At 34.8% G+C, this 19,218-nt stretch overlaps 2 protein-coding genes across 4 annotated transcripts; one reads left to right on the forward strand and one right to left on the reverse strand.

Annotated features, from left to right (window-relative positions):
- Window positions 1–1,345, reverse strand: LOC128181311 (uncharacterized). The gene has a single exon (XM_052849669.1). It carries the CDS (start codon window positions 1,169–1,171, stop codon window positions 464–466), a length of 708 nt encoding a protein of 235 aa, XP_052705629.1. The 5' UTR covers window positions 1,172–1,345; the 3' UTR covers window positions 1–463.
- Window positions 1,346–4,195: 2,850 nt separating this feature from the next.
- On the forward strand, window positions 4,196–16,784 carry LOC128181234 (HEAT repeat-containing protein 4-like). 3 transcript variants are annotated; one of them, XM_052849546.1, is made up of 16 exons: window positions 4,196–4,428; window positions 5,553–5,863; window positions 6,253–6,916; window positions 7,152–7,303; window positions 7,683–7,697; window positions 8,868–9,011; window positions 9,269–9,483; window positions 9,807–9,918; window positions 10,300–10,613; window positions 10,723–10,917; window positions 11,024–11,128; window positions 11,521–11,704; window positions 12,066–12,251; window positions 12,528–12,717; window positions 13,715–13,910; window positions 15,720–16,784. In XM_052849546.1, the coding sequence occupies exons 2-16, from the start codon at window positions 5,566–5,568 to the stop codon at window positions 16,584–16,586; spliced, it is 3,837 nt and encodes a 1,278-aa protein (XP_052705506.1). In that variant the 5' UTR covers window positions 4,196–4,428; window positions 5,553–5,565; the 3' UTR covers window positions 16,587–16,784. The 3 variants fall into 3 exon arrangements, with proteins under 3 accessions (XP_052705506.1, XP_052705507.1, XP_052705508.1); XM_052849547.1 differs by having other exon boundaries at window positions 4,196–4,422; XM_052849548.1 differs by lacking the exon at window positions 7,683–7,697 and having other exon boundaries at window positions 5,551–5,863.
- The last annotated feature ends 2,434 nt before the right edge of the window (window positions 16,785–19,218 follow it).

Consider the following 19,218-nt stretch of genomic DNA (forward strand, 5'->3'; position numbering starts at 1 on the left):
AACTGTGATAACAATTTATTTACATGGAAACATCTGTGGGGTTAAAGCACTAAACAAATGTTAATAAATTCTAAAACTAATCTGTACAAAATCAGCGAATGACTACAATTAAGTAAATCATTAATTAAAAATTGATTATTATAAATATATTCATCTAAAATCATAACTTCATTTACTGTACAATTTTTTTTCAGCACCATCTCAATAACTGGGATACGTAAAGATTAAAATCAAAATTAACATAAAAAATCTTATCAAAATCTAAGATACAACTTTTGTTGAATAAAAGTCACAACTAATTAAAACATTGTATGGTCATCAAGGATCTCTATAAAAATTTGGTCAGAGTCAGAAATCACAGTCCACAGTATACGACTTTAAGGAATAGAGCAAAAGGTCTTTAATATCGAGATATAGTTGCGAGATTGCGATGTTGCGCGGCTGCTTTTGGTGGGGTTTTTTTTCAGTTGCTGCTTTCACTGTCGCTCCCTCGGCGCCGTTTTCCATTTGTCAAGCGTCTTGTATGGAGGTTCGTGAGGCTGGGTGCGGAAAGTTCACCATCATTTTTCGGACAATAGCGGATCGTGTGGGCGTTGTCCCCAGAGACCCCACAGAGAGGGCACGTGTACTTACGGAGGATAGGGCAGCAGACCCGCCCTTCTTCATCCTTCAACACATGGCTTGAGTAGATGGCAACAGTTTCTCCGTTGTTTTTACAGAAAACGCACAATTTCTTTTGCTTGGCTTTTTTGGCAGCTCGTTTCCGTTCTTTGAATGCCAACACTTCGAGAACCACCGGGTTGGATTCTGACTGAACGGAAATGGACGAGTGTCTCCGAAGTTCTACCTGGTAGCTATCGAGTTCGTCCAGTTCGACGTCCCGTCCGTTATGTCTGAAGTCCTCCAGAGAGTCCCTCCGAATAACGTCCAGGGGGTCATAGGGTGCAAAAAACCCGTCACTGCACGGACCGACACACGGGCTAGTCGAAAAGTTGGAACCAAAAAATTCGCCATCACTGCTGTTGTCGTCATGGAACGATGGCGAACAAGTCATGAGGTGTGTGAGATTAGAGACCAGATCCTTGTTCCATGCTATGTCACTGAAACCCAGATAATCTTGGAATGGTTCGTAGGAGTCCTGGGGACACAGTTGTGTTCTGTACTGAGCCATCGTGCATTTCGAGTGTCCCTGTCTCACTGATCTGTAACGTTTAAATCTCGGATAGGGGCGGAGCTCTACTCAAACTGTCAGTATTATTTCACGGATGGCTAATTAGAAAGCGTGAATAGTTTCTCAATTTTTGAGGAGACGGTGTGAATTGATTGGTCAATTGCGTTGCGAGGAGGTGACGAAACTATTTATGCTCAATTAGCGCGAACGGCCGAGCTGTAACAAACCTATTAGCTTATCAAAATATGAGAGAGAGAGAGAGAGAGAGAGAGAGAGAGAGAGTCTGAAGCACACCAAGGACTTTAATTTAAAAAAAATTAAAATCATGGGATTTTTTTTACTAATTCATAAAAAAGAATATGATAAACGGATTTTTCACGTATAAAGAAATAAAATGAACTCACTTAATTACTTTTATTTCCAGTCTAAGGAGAAGAACTCTTAAAGAAATTGTTTCTTATACTTTTGTATGGTTTTTTTTTTTACAATAAAATATATTCAATATATCTGAAAAATGAAATATTTGTAAAAGCAAAAGATATATCACAATCCATGATAGTTAGATGAAGTTATGATCAGTAACTAGAGGTAGGTTCCGACAAATATGAAGAAGTTTCGTTGTTCCGTATTATTTAAATTTTCGTTTATTATTTTTCTTATAGAATATTTATCCTATATGTTTTGGGAAAAAACCCCAAAGATTATGGAAAGTATCCCTTTCATGGGGAATATGTACATTTTTATTTATGTGGTTATGGTTCAGAGTTCAGACTATTCCCATATTTAATGCAAAGTTTTTACATGTGCATTAATAATTTTGTAATGAATAATTTTACTTCATTTTTAATTTTTTTAAGATAAAAGGGTATTAATTTAATGTTGTGATACCGAATTCGCCCGATGTGTTTGCAGAACAATATAACGAGAGCGCGTGAGCGCACCTCCAACGATATCCATTAATTTGTTTACTTTGTTAATTGGTTTTACTCCTCTTCTTATTTAAATAAACATTAGATCTCTTGATTATAAGTCCCCTGGGAATTACTGAGTTCGTTGCGTGAGAATAAGAAGAACCTGTCTAAATATACAGAATAACCTTCCAATTTATGCTTGTGTGAAGTTCATGTATTTGCTGTACATCAAATTGTATCAGATGGCTTTGTTTTTTTATTGCAGGTTTAATTTGACTAAAATAAGAAGAAAACATGCACATTAATCCAATTTGATAAATGTAACTTGAACTTTACAGTACAGCGATTTTTAATTCATAGGATACATAGATTTTTTTTAAACCTTTGTTAAAAACACTGTAAAATACGTTAACGAAAATAAAAAAAAAAAAACGTAGACGATAAAAATGATATATCCTCTATGGTTTTTCCCAGGACCTGCGTTTTAGACCTTATCATCACATACTTTTGAATTTTCATTAAACAACCTTACAAAAATGACAGAAACAATAAATCGCACAATAAGCGCCGGTGAATCGCAGACTGAGGCATTGGTTATCGAGGGAACATTTGACCCCAATCAAGGGGTTTCCGCTCGCCTTCGTGCTGCGCAATCCCCCGAAACTGTATCCCCTTGATCTACAGGTGGTGGCTGAAAAGATGAATGAGAACTTTCCATCACCACTCCCCGCGGGAGAGTTCTGGGGGGCTAGGGGAGGGTCTCATCTCCTGTGTTCCTCTCACACTCTGTTTTTGTTCTACACAAAGCGGCGAGATGACCCTCGACATTTATTGCCCATTATTGTCTCTGAGTCAAATAGATGCGAGAGAGTGAATCTTCTGTCAATCTGGTACCAAAGATCTTTGGTTCGTATCGTACATTATGATTTATTTGTTAAAATACACCGCTCTGATGAACCTCCATCGGCTGCAAAATAATTTTTGCATACTAGCATTGGTTTTGTTCCTTCTACATGTTGCTAATTATTTATATCATTTAGATGATAAATCTAAAATAATGAGTGAACGCGAAATAGATCTATAATTAGATATGTATAAAATATTGTCGTCATTTATCTTGCAAATATTCCTCCAAATGTATATATTACTGTACACAATGTTTCACAGTACTACATGTAATATGGCCGATAGTGGCCCTCATCATACAGTACTGCATTTGGTAAAACTGCAAAGTATTTGTATCATGAAGACCCCAGACCCCCTCTCCCAAATCGACCATCGATCGCAAGTTACATAGTGTCCTTCTCCTTCACGACAAAATGACAAAATACAGGCACGTAGTCGGCGGCGGGGGGGGGGGGGGCACTTTTTCGCACAGCAAACTTTTTTTTTTAAAAAGAAAAGGGAATATTAACCATCTCCTCACATTTTACGAGCATGTAAAATATTGAAGTGAGAGGAAGAAAATTAACACTACAAGTGAAGTTATGGGTACGGTACGCCATCACCCCCTCCCCTAGGGATTAGGATGTTCTTGATTTTGAGAAGTTGCAATTTTTCCTTTTTTTCTTTCGCTTGTCACTTTCTAAAACGATGCTACGTGCCTGAAATATAGCAAAATTTAATTTTACATGTTAAATTCTCTCAGTGTCCGAATTTTTCAAGTAGAGGGTATGTCCCCTGCCTCCACCCCATTAATGATTTTGTTTAAAAAAGAAAAAATTCCTGCATGGATCCTAGAATGTTTAATAATTTTCAGCATTTATTAATTATCCTATCTAAATGTCTGAATGTCCCCTGGCATTATAGACAATAATGAAATTATTTACAATTTCACTGATGTATTTACTGCGTGCTCTCTTTTGAGAAGTGGACAGGCATACTGTAGCCTATGTACACTTCTCAAAAGAAAATATTTACTGCGAAATAGTTAAAAAAAATTGTTGAAAAAGTCATAATTGAAAGTGAAAATCTTTTTATAAAATTAAGATTGTTGGAGTTTCTTGTTTGTGTTTACATGTATATCTCTGAGATGAAAAGAATACACACTTGACGCGTTAGTTAAAAAATATCGGGTTCGGAAGTCATTTTGATTCAAACATCTGATCAACGTTGACTATTCTCTTGGATACTCCAAAACAATCTTGCCTTTCCGAAGTGAAAAAAAATGTGAAGTTAAGATAAAATCCTTTGATGGGATATGATTTAAGCCAGTTGCGTTGAGAATGATGGCGAAAAATGATCAAACATGTAAAAAGGTTAATGAATCAAGTCGACTATCCGCCGAACTGCAAAACGCTAACAATAGAAATTAGTTCGAATTTCCTTCAGTGTCAATAGGTGATTGTATGTATTATTCAAACGTACGATACATGTAATGTACACAGTTATTTAATTACCATTTTAAATGAAAACGACATTCATTCAGGAGTACTTGTTTTTATGCATGTAAATTTATTGGATAATCAAAGCAAATAAACGGAAACCATTTTAAACCTTACTTAAGGTATTCAATGTATAAAGAAGGGATATTGAACAATTTTGAATCGTTTTAAACCAGTTAAATATGTACTTCTAAAAAACAATGAAAGTGAAATGAACCAAATTCACAAGACTGACAACATATAAGAAGCCGGTCATTTTGCACCTTAAATTTTTTTAAGAGTTTTCTCCCCTTGTTGAAAAAAAGAAAATTTTAATTTCGTCAGAATACCTGCGGTAAATGATTCATTTTAATTCATATTTTGATTAAGAGAAAGTTTATGCATGTATTAACCAAGAGAGTTTTACAAACTTTAAGTTTCTTTTTACAATATCGCATTAAAACATACGTTGCCCATAGACTACAATACAAAATTCAAGGTGTAATTAGTTGGACCATAATTAATATTTTGAAAATTCCTTTGGTGGAGTATTTTCATTTGATAACACCTTCAAAAAGAATACCATGATTAGGAATACTGGACCATTCATTTCTTAGGTACAAAATGTGGTCGTTATACATCGAATACCTTAAACTCATTTATTCATTTCATCCTTATTTGTGTGAAAATTGTTCTGGACTGGTTTTTTTAATTAAAAGAAATCAGTCTGGTTTTGCTACTACATATAATGCATGGGAAGTGAACCAACAACATACTTAAATATAGAGATAGGATACTGTATTATAGTTCTCTGTCTAACACATTGTTTTCAAAATAATAAAAATATTTAAAGAAAATAAATTTCTACCTTTCTAAGAAATTTTAAAATGAATTTTATGGGAAAAAAATGTACAAATCAAATTGTATTATCAATTATTTGTTATGTTTGGGTTATGATGCATTATTCTCAGATAAATTACTCAATACACATTTTAGCATATTTTATAAGTTAATTTATAATTCAAATACATGCAATGAACTATCGCAAAATATCTATTTATTCATTTATTTTTATATAGCATTCATGTGTTTCGTTTTATTTAAGAGAATCAGCAGCACAATGGCTCTATTTAGAGAAAAATCGGACAGAGTGAAAACACCAGCATTATTTCCATGTGCTGCCAAAGTCAAAATTCCACAACTTGGATCTGAGGAAACAAACTTTGAATTAAAACTTTCACACAAACCTGCACCCTCTTCAGTGATCTTTAAATCTTTTCAAGCACCAGAACCCGTACAGAGGAGTTATCTCAAGAGGATCAGTGCAGACTTATCTTTCAGTGAAGATGTTGTGCATGATAGATGCTTTCATATGGTTCCTTATGACAGGAAATATTTGTTCCAAGCTCTTGATCCATGTAAGTATTTCATTTATTCATTTTTAAGAATGTCAGGTATAAAGTTATTATGGTCAGATATATACTTTGTATCATATTTAGCTGTGAGCATCAGCTTATTGTAGATCATCCTCGCTGCCCAAGCGTCCGATTTGTATTCCCCTAATCTTTGCTTGAAAGATATAAAAGGGATATGAACCAGGCCCTTGGCTAGCAAAGATGATTATGAATTAAATGTTTGATTTCTTAATATTAATCATAAAAAATGAAGTTCTTAAATTTAATAACTCAACATATAGAAGCACATCGAAAGTTAATACATGTACATGTAATGAATATAAGAAATACTTATTATGGAATTTTGTTATTGATATTCTTATGCATGAACAAAAAATCCATTCTCTCAACAGATGATATTGTGTCACCTCCACCTCATGCCAAAATTCCTCCTGGTCGGCACGATGCCAGAGGCATGGATCAAAGGCATATGCCATGCCACTTAACAAAGTCATACAAACCTCAACTCAAACCTCTCAAAAGAAAAATCATGGAAAGAGCTAGAGAAATGCACAAAGCTGTGGTAACCCAAGACACAGATACAGATGTCTCCTCAGTGGACAGTTTCTTTATGACAGAAGTCAGTGGAGCATCATCAGACATCACCAAGACAGAAGATGTCCAGCAAGTAGTGCAAAAGGAGAAGAAACATGTAAAAAGTACCAAAGGAGTCAAGAAGAGATCGCCAAGAAAAACAGCATCAAACCAGAGTAGTATTGACACTGAGAGAGAAACTCAGCAGGCTTGGGAAAGATTTTGTAAGGAAACCTATGACTGGGATGCATATACTCTGTCCAGGGTTAGTTCTCACATGGCAAAATGGGTCGTTCTGGAAAAGATGCCTGAAGGAGAAGAAAGGGATCGTCTGAAGAAATTGGTGGAAGCTTGGTATGGGAGACAGGACTCCTCCGATCTCTTGCTGGAGTCGCTAGGAGAGCTGAAGAAAGAAGAAACAGTTGACAAGAAAGAGAAGGACGAGAAAAAGCCACAGAAAAAGTGGAAGAAACCTGAATCTACGTATGTGAAGTAACATTTGGGAATCCAATTCGAGATTGATTATTCACATCAATATTCTTAAAACATTTAAGTAGAGAAAATAATTGACATTTACTGTATACCATAAAAAAAATTACTGAATTTAAAATCAATTCAATGTAGAAGATGATTTCTCCCATCAAAATCATTAGAACATTTTAGGAGAGAAAAAGACAGATATTTTAGTTAATACTGTTGATTACAATATATTGTGCAGGATTCTTGCTCGAGTGTATGAGATGGATCTCGCAGAGGATATAACTGAACCTCATGCTCATGACCCTTACTCAGATGACTCAAAGGCACCGTTTTACAGAAAACCTGTGGGATTGAGACGGGCCATCAAACATGCAGAAAAGGAAGAAGAAGGTAGCAATTTTTCTCTAGAAATAAACTAATCAATTATATCAGTTATCTCCCCTAACAAAGAGTTTTACCTGCACACCGAAAAAAATATTTTGATTTTATCCCCATTAATTTTTTTTAATATTTCTTTTCTCCATGCAAATATAACATAATTTCCAATGAATTAGATCAAAAAAAGATTTAAAATTAATCCTATTTATAGATGTGAAAAAGATTTTTTCCTAGATACATGTATCAGTATATTTTCTCACTGTTCACCTTGATATGTTGATTTGCTTTGTTTCATGTGTTCGTCGTGTCCCTGTCTGTATATAACCTGACTGTTTGTCTGTTTGTTACTCATTTGCACCTGTTTGTTTCATTCACCATGGCTGACCCTTAGTGACGCAGAGTGCAGGTTTGTACCAAATTAATTTTTATTCAGTGCACTGGTAACTAATCCTATAAAATTCAGGGGCTTTATATGGTACATCTCCTACCAATTCCTGACTGTTCAATGTAAATTCTATTGAGGCCACCTCTAAATAATTGTTTGTTTGCTCTCTCTCCCTATTCAGTGATTATAAACTTAAAATCCCTGGGTAATTTTTAGTCATAGTTGCAAAAGAAACATCTTTATGTAACTAAAATAATATATATAGATGCTCAAAACATTTTGAAAATATACATCAAGAACTTTTTTCCATCAGATGGTCGAGGGAGGGTAAACGAACAGTTTTTTAAGGTGGGCTAATCTGGAAGACATAGAGTTACAGGTGCGAGCGCCTGGTGTTAAATATATTCCTTTTTATAATGATATAATTTCCTGTACTATAATGTATTAAAGTACAGGGAATTACATTATTATAAACAGAAATATTATTGATGTCAGGCACCTGTGATCTTAGTTTCTTTATTTTGTTTCACAATAGATGAATTTTTTTTTCTTCAATAATTTAGATGCATGTATAATTATATGAATTATAAGTTTTGTTATTATTTTATTTTGATTAAGTTATGAGGCATTGAAACTTTAAACTGTTATTGACAATATTAGTATACATGTATATATTGTTTTATCAACTATAAAAAAATAATCTATTCTTTGAACTGAATTTCATGCTCATATTAGAGAAGTCTAAATCTAATTGGTTGTGGAAGGCTTTTTTGAGATCTAGAAATAGGCTTAAACTGATCACTAAATCAATAATAGAGTATAAAATTTTAAACAATCTGGGTGTTACCTTATTTGTGAAGTAATCAAAATGATATACTTGAACTTTAATTAAAAAATTAATGGTGCTGGTGTTAAATAAAATCCAAACTTTTGTCAGCCTAAAGAAATATTCCAATTTATACAAAATTCTATGCATTTTCAAGTGAGATTCATATGCAAATTCAATATGCTCTTAAGAGTTTAAAAGAAAAATTATATTGACACCCATAAATCATTTCTAAACATCATCTGTCATTTCCATTTCACAACTGTAATTCTATAGTCAGCATGCAATACATCTCAAATTTCTTTCTTTAATTTTGCGAGTATGTTATATTTAGCTTTTAATATGTAAAAATTTGACGGATGCAGGTGCAATCAATGCCACTGCTGATATCACCATTGACCGCACCTATGAGCCCCCTGCTCCACCTACCATTCGAGATTTTATCAATCCTGCTGTGGGGGACAAGTTCTATGATACGAAAAATCAGTTCCAGCAGGAAGTACTGACAGGTAAGAAAGCTGGTCAGTTTTAAAATGCATGGTAACTAACATTTCTTGTTAAACTGAAGTGTAGAAAACAAGTGACTAAAATTAAATTTCCAAATGTATATTCATATAATAAATACTATATATATATAACTACATACCTGTATGAGCATTCAATGTAAAATGCTTGCATTGATATTTTAACACTATTTCAGTCAATTAAATGCTATGAAGAGATAACATTGATCATGAAATAAAATCCCTCAAACTTTTACTTATAGGAGCAGAACAGGTTCATTTACCAGACTCAGATAAGATTGTGCTGAGTTCTGACAACAAGTATCAGAAAAAGCTGCAGCCCCAGTATCCGCAAAACCCAGAGAGCTGGTACAGTGAACAGGAAGTCACACCTCCACATGAGATGAAGGAGACACCACGCATTAGGAAGGTGGAGAAAGGATTGCGGCGATGGAAGGAGCTTCCTCAGCCTACAGATGTAAGGATTTAACAACTTTTTCACAATAATCTACCACTATATATCTTTACATTGGTTAAGGATTCCACAATAATTTCATTTTAAAAAAAAATCTGGCTCTATTGTCATCAACATTTTGAAACAGCTCAACTGAGTTTTCAACATAGATCCACAAGAGCATATGTAAGTCTGAGATAAAACTCATATATTGAAGCTGAGAGTTAGGTGTGGAACATTGGTAAAATTGTGGGGCTTAATCAACCTATTAAGAATTGATAATTCAATAAAAACTAGTATTTCAATGTATAATTTATTATTTTCACTATTTTGTTGTCTTTGCAAAGGACTCGGACGAGTTTAATATGATTCCTCCCGGATTTGATCCGGAATATCATAGATCCCCTGATCCCACAACTCGAAGACTGACCAAACAGAATGCTGCTCTACTCCAAGTCAGTAAGTAACCTGTATAATATATTAAATCACATCTCAACAGACACATACATAATTCTAAATAATACTGACAATTAACCAGGCAAATTCAAATTCATTGTAAAACTTTAAGAGCGGAGGGTATAAATATTTTACATGTATGTCCCACTTTTTTTTTGGCTCATGTTGTACATTTTACAAAATTAGAGTAAATGAATGTGAAAAAAGCAAAAAAAGTCATAACAAAAAAACTTTGATAAACAATATAGCTATTATTAATATTTTAAGACTCCTTATATTATTTTCTACACATTTAAGTAGATCTGTAATTATTTAACGAAAACAGGAGTGAAGTGAGCTATTAATTGTAATTATAGACTTGATCTTTCTTCTGCAATTATGTAGTTGATGAATGGAGACAGAAGTGGCATCTTAGTGGTCAGTTTGAGGACAGTAAACCTGATGACCTCATCAAGGACATGGCCGACATTCAGAGCCATGTCAGGTTAAAGGCTATAGCAACCATCGCCAAGGTAGCAGAGTACCACCCGCCTACACAGGAGATCACAATGTATGGGGAAATACCCTCACTGGCCCCACTTCAAGAGCTGCCTGAGAAACTGTTTGTTGCCTTAGAATGTCTCCTAGATGACAAAGTGGACCGAGTCAAATTAGCTGCAGCCATAACTTTGTTTTCATTAAATAGGCCATGTGAAAAGGTAGACATTTTCATACACAAGTGCTATTTAACAAAATATGAGTTGCATTTTAGCTGAAATTATTGAAATCTCTCTGAACTTGATTTTTTTATTATCAATTTCTCAATAGGCCAGACAGTGTTTGCAGCAAGCCTTAAAAAGTGAGAGTAGTGTTGACAGATGGGCAGCAGCCCAGTGTCTTGCCCATGATGGGCTATGTAACTCGCTGGTGGTGGGAGAGATTGTCCAACAGCTCCTGGAGACTGAGGACACTATAAAGCATGAAAAGGCCATCTATCTCCTGGGGAAACTGAGCATCTTTTCTGTTAGTACATACACTCTATATATTAATCAAGTTATATGATACAAGAAAGAAACTTAAAATTCATAAATAGCAAAATTTATTTGTACTGTATTTGTTTATTTTTCAGCCGTTGGTCCATTGTATGGTGGCTGAACAGTTAAACAGCAGTAGCTGGAGACATAAAGTCATTGCTTGTAAAATACTGCCCACCCTGCATGGTACTATCAACAAGGCAAGTATACTTATTCATTTCCTATAATGCAGCTTGAATGCCGTTTCTTAAAGGCTTTCACAACACCAAAAAAAGCTGAAAAAAAATGTACAATTAATTTCAGTGTTATGTTTTCTAAATATTGTCCCCTTCAAGAATGTGCAATACATACAATATGCAAATTTATATTTTGTTTATTAATTTAAGCATTGAATCATTATCTTTTGAAAGAAATAGTCTCATAACTGCAGCGATGTGTGCATACAAATTGAGTATCACGCATTTTAAAAAGAAAAAATTATTTTGAGCTATGGATCTAATCCATGAAGAAGAAAAAACTTCCCATATACTGTGTATGAGTATCAAATATACTACAAACCCTGTGGTTAACAAATTGATTTCCTGATCCATAGGATGTTACAAACAAGCTGATGGATCTGATGTGGAATGATTGGCACGAGGACGTTAGGAAGAGCGCCGCCCAGTGTCTGGGTAAAACTAGTCACGGCCGCGAGGTCCACGATGACCTCAGAGAGAGGATTGTCAAGGGCAACGAGGCGACCAGACTGGAAGCCATCAGTAAAATAGGACAACTCGGTAAAATGATTTTTTAATTGTATTATAATACATGTTAGAGACTGACATTAAAATATGACAGTTGGATGAAGTGTCTCTTGTATACATGTACAAGTAAAACCTTATCTGCTTGAACTTGATACATGGGACTAACAAAAAACTTCAAGATATCTGAGGGTTTGATATAAAGAGATTAAAGTTTATAAATTATGACTTACAACTCACCTCTGACATATCCAACATATGGAAGATATTGATATTTCAGATATTGAAGTTCAACTGTAGTTGTTTCATATGACACATGAGTGTATAGAAGCATGGTTCAGATTTGTTGATAAGTAGGTAATACTTTTTATAAATTGATCGATTCATTTTTTTGTAGGTATTATGACTGCAAAACTTCTCCCAGTATTCTTGAAATGTTTTGAGGATGAATACATTTCTGTAAGGTCTGAAGTTTGTATAACATGTGGAAACTTGGAGATCAAAGATGAACAAGTCATTAACAAACTGATCCACCTGGCTACATATGATCCAATCTGGAAAGTCAAGGCCTTAGCCATTCAAGGTACCAGTACATTCTTTGAATGAAAAAAAAATCAGACGTAACTTAGAATTTATCATAGGACCAGATAAGCTGTAATTCAATGACACAGAATTATTGACAAGTTTTGCAGGCACCTGATGATAAAAATAATTCTTTTATTTTAGGATAATTTCAGGACTGTATTGTAATTAACGTCAGGCACCATTGATAAGTTTCTATAGGAGTTTTAAACCTATAAGACATCATGACTGATTATGTTAACGATATGTACAAATGAAAATTGTTTTTTTATGATAGCTATGGGTAGGACAGGGGTGGTCAACGAGGAGATCACCGAGACCCTGCTGTGGGCGGTCAGGTACGAGGAGAACGAGGGGGTGAGGGCGGAGGCCTGCCACACCCTGATGATGCTGAAGCTGAAGACAGAGGAAGTGGCAGAGGTTCTACAAGAAAGGTTCCTGGTGGAGTCCAAAAGTGTGGTCAGAGAGTGAGTGTTTTTCTGTTGGTCCATTACATTAGTATTTACTCTGTCAGTCTCTGAGTTGACAACTACAGTACCATTCAGACCCAACCTAACACCAGAGTACACCCCAACTAAACCCCGGGTTTACTTTCTGAGTTTACTTTGGGTTTACTTTTTGAAAATTTGGGTCCACTCAGGGTTTACTTTGGGTTTACTCAAGAATTGCTTTTGGAGTCAATTATACACATTGAAGTGTGAAGCAGACCTGTATTTTATCTTATCAACCTACTGCCTGTAATTCCTGTCCCTTATATATTCCGAATACACATGTAGCGTCTGCATTCAGGGTATACTTCTGATCGTGGTTTACTTTCTGTGTCCTCTCTGGGTTTACTTGGGGTTTACTCTGGGTTTACTCTGGCTCCACTCTAGTAAACCCAGAAAGTAAACCCAGGGTTTAGTTGGGGTTTACTTTCTGTTAGGTTGGGTCTGATCGGTACTGTACATGTACTTCAGTATCCTGCATTGTTTTAAGAGAGGAGAGGAATGTCATATGTACATGTAGGATTTTCTATCCCACCATTTATCCGCCAGTCCTTGAATACACAAGCACTAATGTTTGATTAAATATTATGTATTGTTGGTAGAAACGAATTGTAAAGCTCATAAGTCATAGGACTGATATATAGAAAACAGCTAGCTGTGCTGAGCAGTTTCCAATACAATAGTAAACTAAATGATTGATAGGAGAAAGTTTATTTTGTCTCCCTTTACTAACTACTAATTGAGAAGAGACCTTAATCATAAGTCAAATTATATTTAAAACAATACAATAGTAAACTAAATGATTGATAGGAGAAAGTTTTTTTTTGGTCTCCCTTTACTAACTACTAATTGAGAAGAGACTTTAATCATAAGTCAGTTTATTTTAAATATTTGAACTCAAATTTATATGTTTTGTTTGCAAAATACATGTACCCCTATATATAACTGTACATGTGGCCTGTGTAATTGTTGACAGTGAGATTGCCAGTACCCTGGAGATGTTTGGGATCAGTGCTACAGAGGATATGGATATGGTGGCACAGATCAAGAATGAAGTCAGAAAGCTCTGCACCAAGGGCAACATAGCAACACAGATCACGATCAACGAGGCCGACGAGCAGAAGCACGAGAACTTGAGCAGGATGATTTATGAGAACGAGAAAGAACTTAAGGTAGGGGGATTCTTCATCACTGTACATATATGTCCCCTCCAATTTCCTGCTATGCTGTGTGTTGTTTCTTGTAGGGTAGAAGAGTGTGTATTTTGATCTGAATTAGCTTTCTTCCTGTATGATAATTATCAGTACAAATTAACCTTCCTTTTTTACAATGTAGTTTATAGATATGTTAGCTGTTACATATATATACATTTGATTTAAGGTGGCGTGATCAGTACACCTTAAACTACTTTCTCACATCAGCAGAAAATTACTTGATTAATGAAAAATAGCATGATGTATAAGAAGTATATAAGTCATATTGATGAAAAAAATATGCAATTTTTGATAAAAAAGAATGATATTAAAACATTCAATTCAGTAAATTGTGAACGATAGCCCCAGACGAATTTGACCTCATGATCCATCTTGTGACATTGTGTCTTAAAAAGTATTAGTCTGGAACTAGTACTAAGTAGGCTACCTTAAATGCGGATATATGGCTGCAATTTGAAATATTTTACCTTGCCAGATTGTGATGTATTGGAAAACAATATAATTCACTGTCCTAGGTCTCCTTTTCTGTGCTCTTTCCATGATATAATTAAAAATGAGAGAAAACTGCTGAAATTCAGATTTCAAGACTAATTCCTTCTTGGACATTTCTCCTCTTTTTAACTGGATTTGATGATGATAATAAAAATTAACTTGCTACTATCTCTTTTTACATGAATGTATTATAGGAAAGTAAATGTGTTGTAAAAGGGAACCTTGGACAGAATATAGTGTTAGAAAAAATATGGAAATACAGCATCTCCAAATAGATCGTGAAACCAAGACCAAAAAAACAATAAAGATTTCACAAAAGAATCTTAAATTTTTGCGACCATATATTCATTTTTCATAGTGTTTCAATGATCTTAATTAATGGTATATCCAGGGCTTATTTTATTTTCTTGTGCTGCAAAATTTTGCAATTAATGATCTTTATTGTGTTTCTGTACATTTTTAAAAAAATTCTTCTTAACAAAATGACTGTTGCCTTGTTTGCATTATCATTTTGTTGCAATATGGAAATGGTCACAGAAAAAAAAAACTGATCACAAAAAAAATTAAAATCCCTAGATATACAGTACTTTGCAAAAGTTGATAGCACTAACCCTCACTCACTGCTTTGCTGGCACTGCTTTGTTTGCTAACAGCATAGAAATCCTTACTCTGTCATCAAACTGAAATCAATGGAATCCAAGGAGAGCCGCTGTCATTTCTCATTCAGCTTTTCTAGTCTGTCATATAGCAGGATGTCTAGGAGAAGCAAGGTAGGAGCTTTACAGGGCATGGCTAAGAGAAAATCGAGGCAAACATTTTGTGATAACCAAGGAGCCACTTTCAGCTGAAGTCTTGATTACATAAATTCCTCATTACAGATCCAAGTAATATGAATGTATTTTCATGTACATGTGTATATTGTACATCAGAAGTGAGTGTAGATCATAGTACAAATGTATATCTCATATTAGCTATCAAAAAATAAAACTGGTAAATGTTCGAATCTATTGGAACTTTTTGAATATATTGTTTAAAAAAAATGCTATACAACAGATGGGTGCCTTTGATTTAATTATTGCTTAAATATTAAAATACATGTATAGAAAGTTTAACTTTGAAAACTTTAAAATTTTAACCACAAAATAAACGTATCTTAATTTTCTCACCATTGTCTTGTTTTAAAGATCATAGGTCTTCTACTTCGGATCAGATCTATTGTAATTTTTCCAAATCTTTTCATTGCTGATACAATTTAATAATCATTGCAATTTTTAGGAAAGTGAAGAGGAATTGCCTCCAATGATGGAGAGAATTAGGTCAATGAGCCAAGCCAGCGATCATTCAGACACCCACCAGAAGAAAATGGCGGTGGTGGAGAGAGTCCATACCCCTCACCAGAGAGCTGTCTCTCCTGCTCCCAGTCGGGATGTGTTCACCCCCACGGCGGAAGAGGAACTCCATCAGATCCTGTCCAGAGAAGACACCCAAAGTGAGGCCGCCACCCCTGATGCTAGGCCCACGTCTGACCAAGAACGTGAGTCTGACACTCCAAAAGAGCAGGGCACTCCTAAGGGGTCGGATAAGTCCAGAGGCACCACTGATGATTGGGACAGCAGTGAGCGGGAATACTCCTCGGTCACAGATGGAAAGACCCCGGACACAGAGAGACCAACCAGTGTGGTCAAGTTTGCATCAGAACTTCAGGTGGAGGAAATACCTGGACGGTCCACACTAACTCCATCTAAATCAGCTATGGAGGACATGCGGGTATCCACTCGACTGAGCAGCATGGCAGGAGGCCAAGGGTCCACTGACACAAGAGCTTTCAGCCGTGATGCCATTAAAGAACGAGAGAAAATCAACACCGAAGCATTAAAGAGTTATGCCGGTCTCGATATGCGATACTACAGCATGATAGAAGACCTGATGAGGGTAGACAATACGTACGAGTTGGTGACAGGTCAAAAGCCTCCCCAGCTGGAAGTGGAACAAGTGAAGAAGATTACACTGATCCAGTCCCCTTCCTCCGCACTCATCGCCCAGTCTGATGAGGCAATTCCAGTGGATGATGAGGAAGAAGAAGACGTCAAGCCAGCCGTAACTATAACAGTTACCACAGATGAAGGTGGTGTCCCGAGTTGATTTGGATTGAATATGAATTATGTGAATTTTTTCCTCTAGGTCTGTCTATTTATATCCATTGTCATTGTTACACTTCAAAAACTGTTGATGTATATTTTGCATGTTTATCTGACTGTGATAGTGTGTTTCTTTATAAAGTCAAGGTTACACGACCTATTCTGAAATACATGTATTGTTTAATATATTTATCTTTGAAAATCTTTGTTCGTGTTCATGAATGGGTGAGAAAATGCCTAATTCTTTAGAATACAGTCATAAGTAAGTAATTTTGTCAAACCACTCGAAAATAGCTTAACTAGAGAAATTTTAAAATTGCAAAATAATCTTTCACCACATCTTTGAACATTTAACTGTTCAAAGATCTGATGAAAGATTTTTTTGCATCCAACAAAATTAATGGTTTTTCGGATGATTTATAGCTGTTTTGGTACACAACTGTAAATGTTGGAGAAACAACTGAGGTTAAATATATCAAAGTAAAAGTACTATATATGTACTATGAAAAATCACGAACCTTACAAAATGTTCGTTATGTACGCCAAAATATCCTGATAAAGTGAATGAAATTGTCAAAACATTTCATAAAGAAACCATAGACGATATCAAGTGTAATTTTATAAATAGGTTCTTTCCCAAAATTGTCACCTATTAAAAGCGTAGCGCAGTGGGTTAGAGGGTTCACTCCGAATCTGTAAGTCATGAGTTCGAGTCTCGACGGAGATTTTAAAATTTTTACCTTTCCAGCAGTTTTTAAAACGTATTGTTTTGTTAAATATTGTACAATTTGTGAAAATTCTAAACCGGTGAAAATATTTCAATGATAATGTGTTTTAATCTACATATCCACATTTAAAATCGACATATGTCCAATACCACCTAAAGCATTCAAACATAAAAACGAAAGGTAAATATTGAGGAAAAATGAGAGACCATGCCTCATTTACGCACACCTATGTATGACGAAACCCTTTAGAAGATCTATAGAACGGAATTTGATAATCATATGATGGTGCGAAACAAACTGATAGAGTAAAATGTTTTGATCGAAAACAAGACTCATATAGTAATGAAGGATCAAGAAAATAAAACTCCGGGGTTTTCTGAAATTTTGAAGTAAATGTCTAAAGATCGGAGAATTATGACGAACATGAGTAAGTGTGTGTCGCCGGGTGGCTTTGCGGCTCCAAAATAATAACTTTTAGTATGCTTACATAGCTTTTATTCAGGTTGTAATTTACAAATATATTTCCAACTGTTCCACAATCTTGAAATAAAGGTACAAAAGGGATCTGAAATATAAATGAAATGATAAATACACAGATAACATTATTTTACACTTACTTGCATTTTACTGCGCATTACTTTACTCAATACATTTTCCTGTATTTACACTTATATTTGCACATTTTGCTGTACATAGCTTTACTACTTCACTATATATACTTTACTTTACACAATCACTAGACTCGTACACGTACTTCACTTTCATATACTTGTGTACTACATAAATACATTTATTTTACGGCAACTACTACGCGCCTTACTCTGAAATTAATACAACATATGTTTACATTACAACAATACACATACTTTTACTTTATACTTAATAGTTTTCATATAACCAATACTCATTATCACACATTACTCAAAATACTTCTAAATTACTCACGGAAAATATAAAACGAGGTTATCTGGCCATTTTAGGAATAAATAAGGCATTATCCGTCTCATTAAGATAAAAACAAACTTACCCAGAATAGTTGGACTCTGGTCAGTATTACTTATATGTTACATGAAGAATGAAATGAGGGAGCTGGTTGAAAACGTCCGCTCTCTCCAATTGCTACGCCCAGACTGCATTCTTAAATGCACGGGATTAAAACCCGCCTAGTAAAACCAGTTGAGTGAGCTTTAAACTATGGAAAGCAACTCTGACAATAAATTAGTAACATTATAAACGTAGCACAAATGTATGGAAAGTAAGCATGGACGTAAATTGTGACAGTGTGGCACGGATAATGGCGCTGGTTAGTTGTTGCATTTCCAGAAATAATAAATACTGAAGAAAAACTTCGTCAGAATAAGCTAAATTCATTTGACAAAATTTGAGGAAGGTACGTTTTAAATTTACTGAGAGTGTTTTCATATATTTGCTTGTCGGCTCTACTCCTCACAAAAACTTATTTAAAATGTAAAATAATGTCTTTTTTTAAGGCCTTTACGAATTATAATATGGCTATTTTTGAAAAATCCCAAATTGTTGACTCATCTCCGACTCCTGCGAGAAACTAAAAATTAAATAAGAAACTCGAAGCTTCAATAGAAATGTATTTTGCTTTCTAAATAATTCCATAAGAGTTAACAGCGATGGTTTAAGAATAAGTTTTTCGTTTATTTTTATATTGCATAATCGTATTTAAAAGGGTCTCTTCATGATCTTAGTTTATGATGGTTTGAACAAACTTGATTCTATAGTAGGTTTTAAATACGTCTTGCAAGAGTTTTGACTTGACACTGCTACCTTTTTGACTGTTGAAAGAACAAATTCTTTTCAAAAAATCAATATTTCATATTTTTGGTCTTAATACTGCATTTAAACAAAGTAAAACGCCGTTCGTTCAAGAATGCTTTG

This window comes from Crassostrea angulata, chromosome 4 (assembly GCF_025612915.1).
Source record: "Crassostrea angulata isolate pt1a10 chromosome 4, ASM2561291v2, whole genome shotgun sequence".
Taxonomy (NCBI): domain Eukaryota; kingdom Metazoa; phylum Mollusca; class Bivalvia; order Ostreida; family Ostreidae; genus Magallana; species Magallana angulata.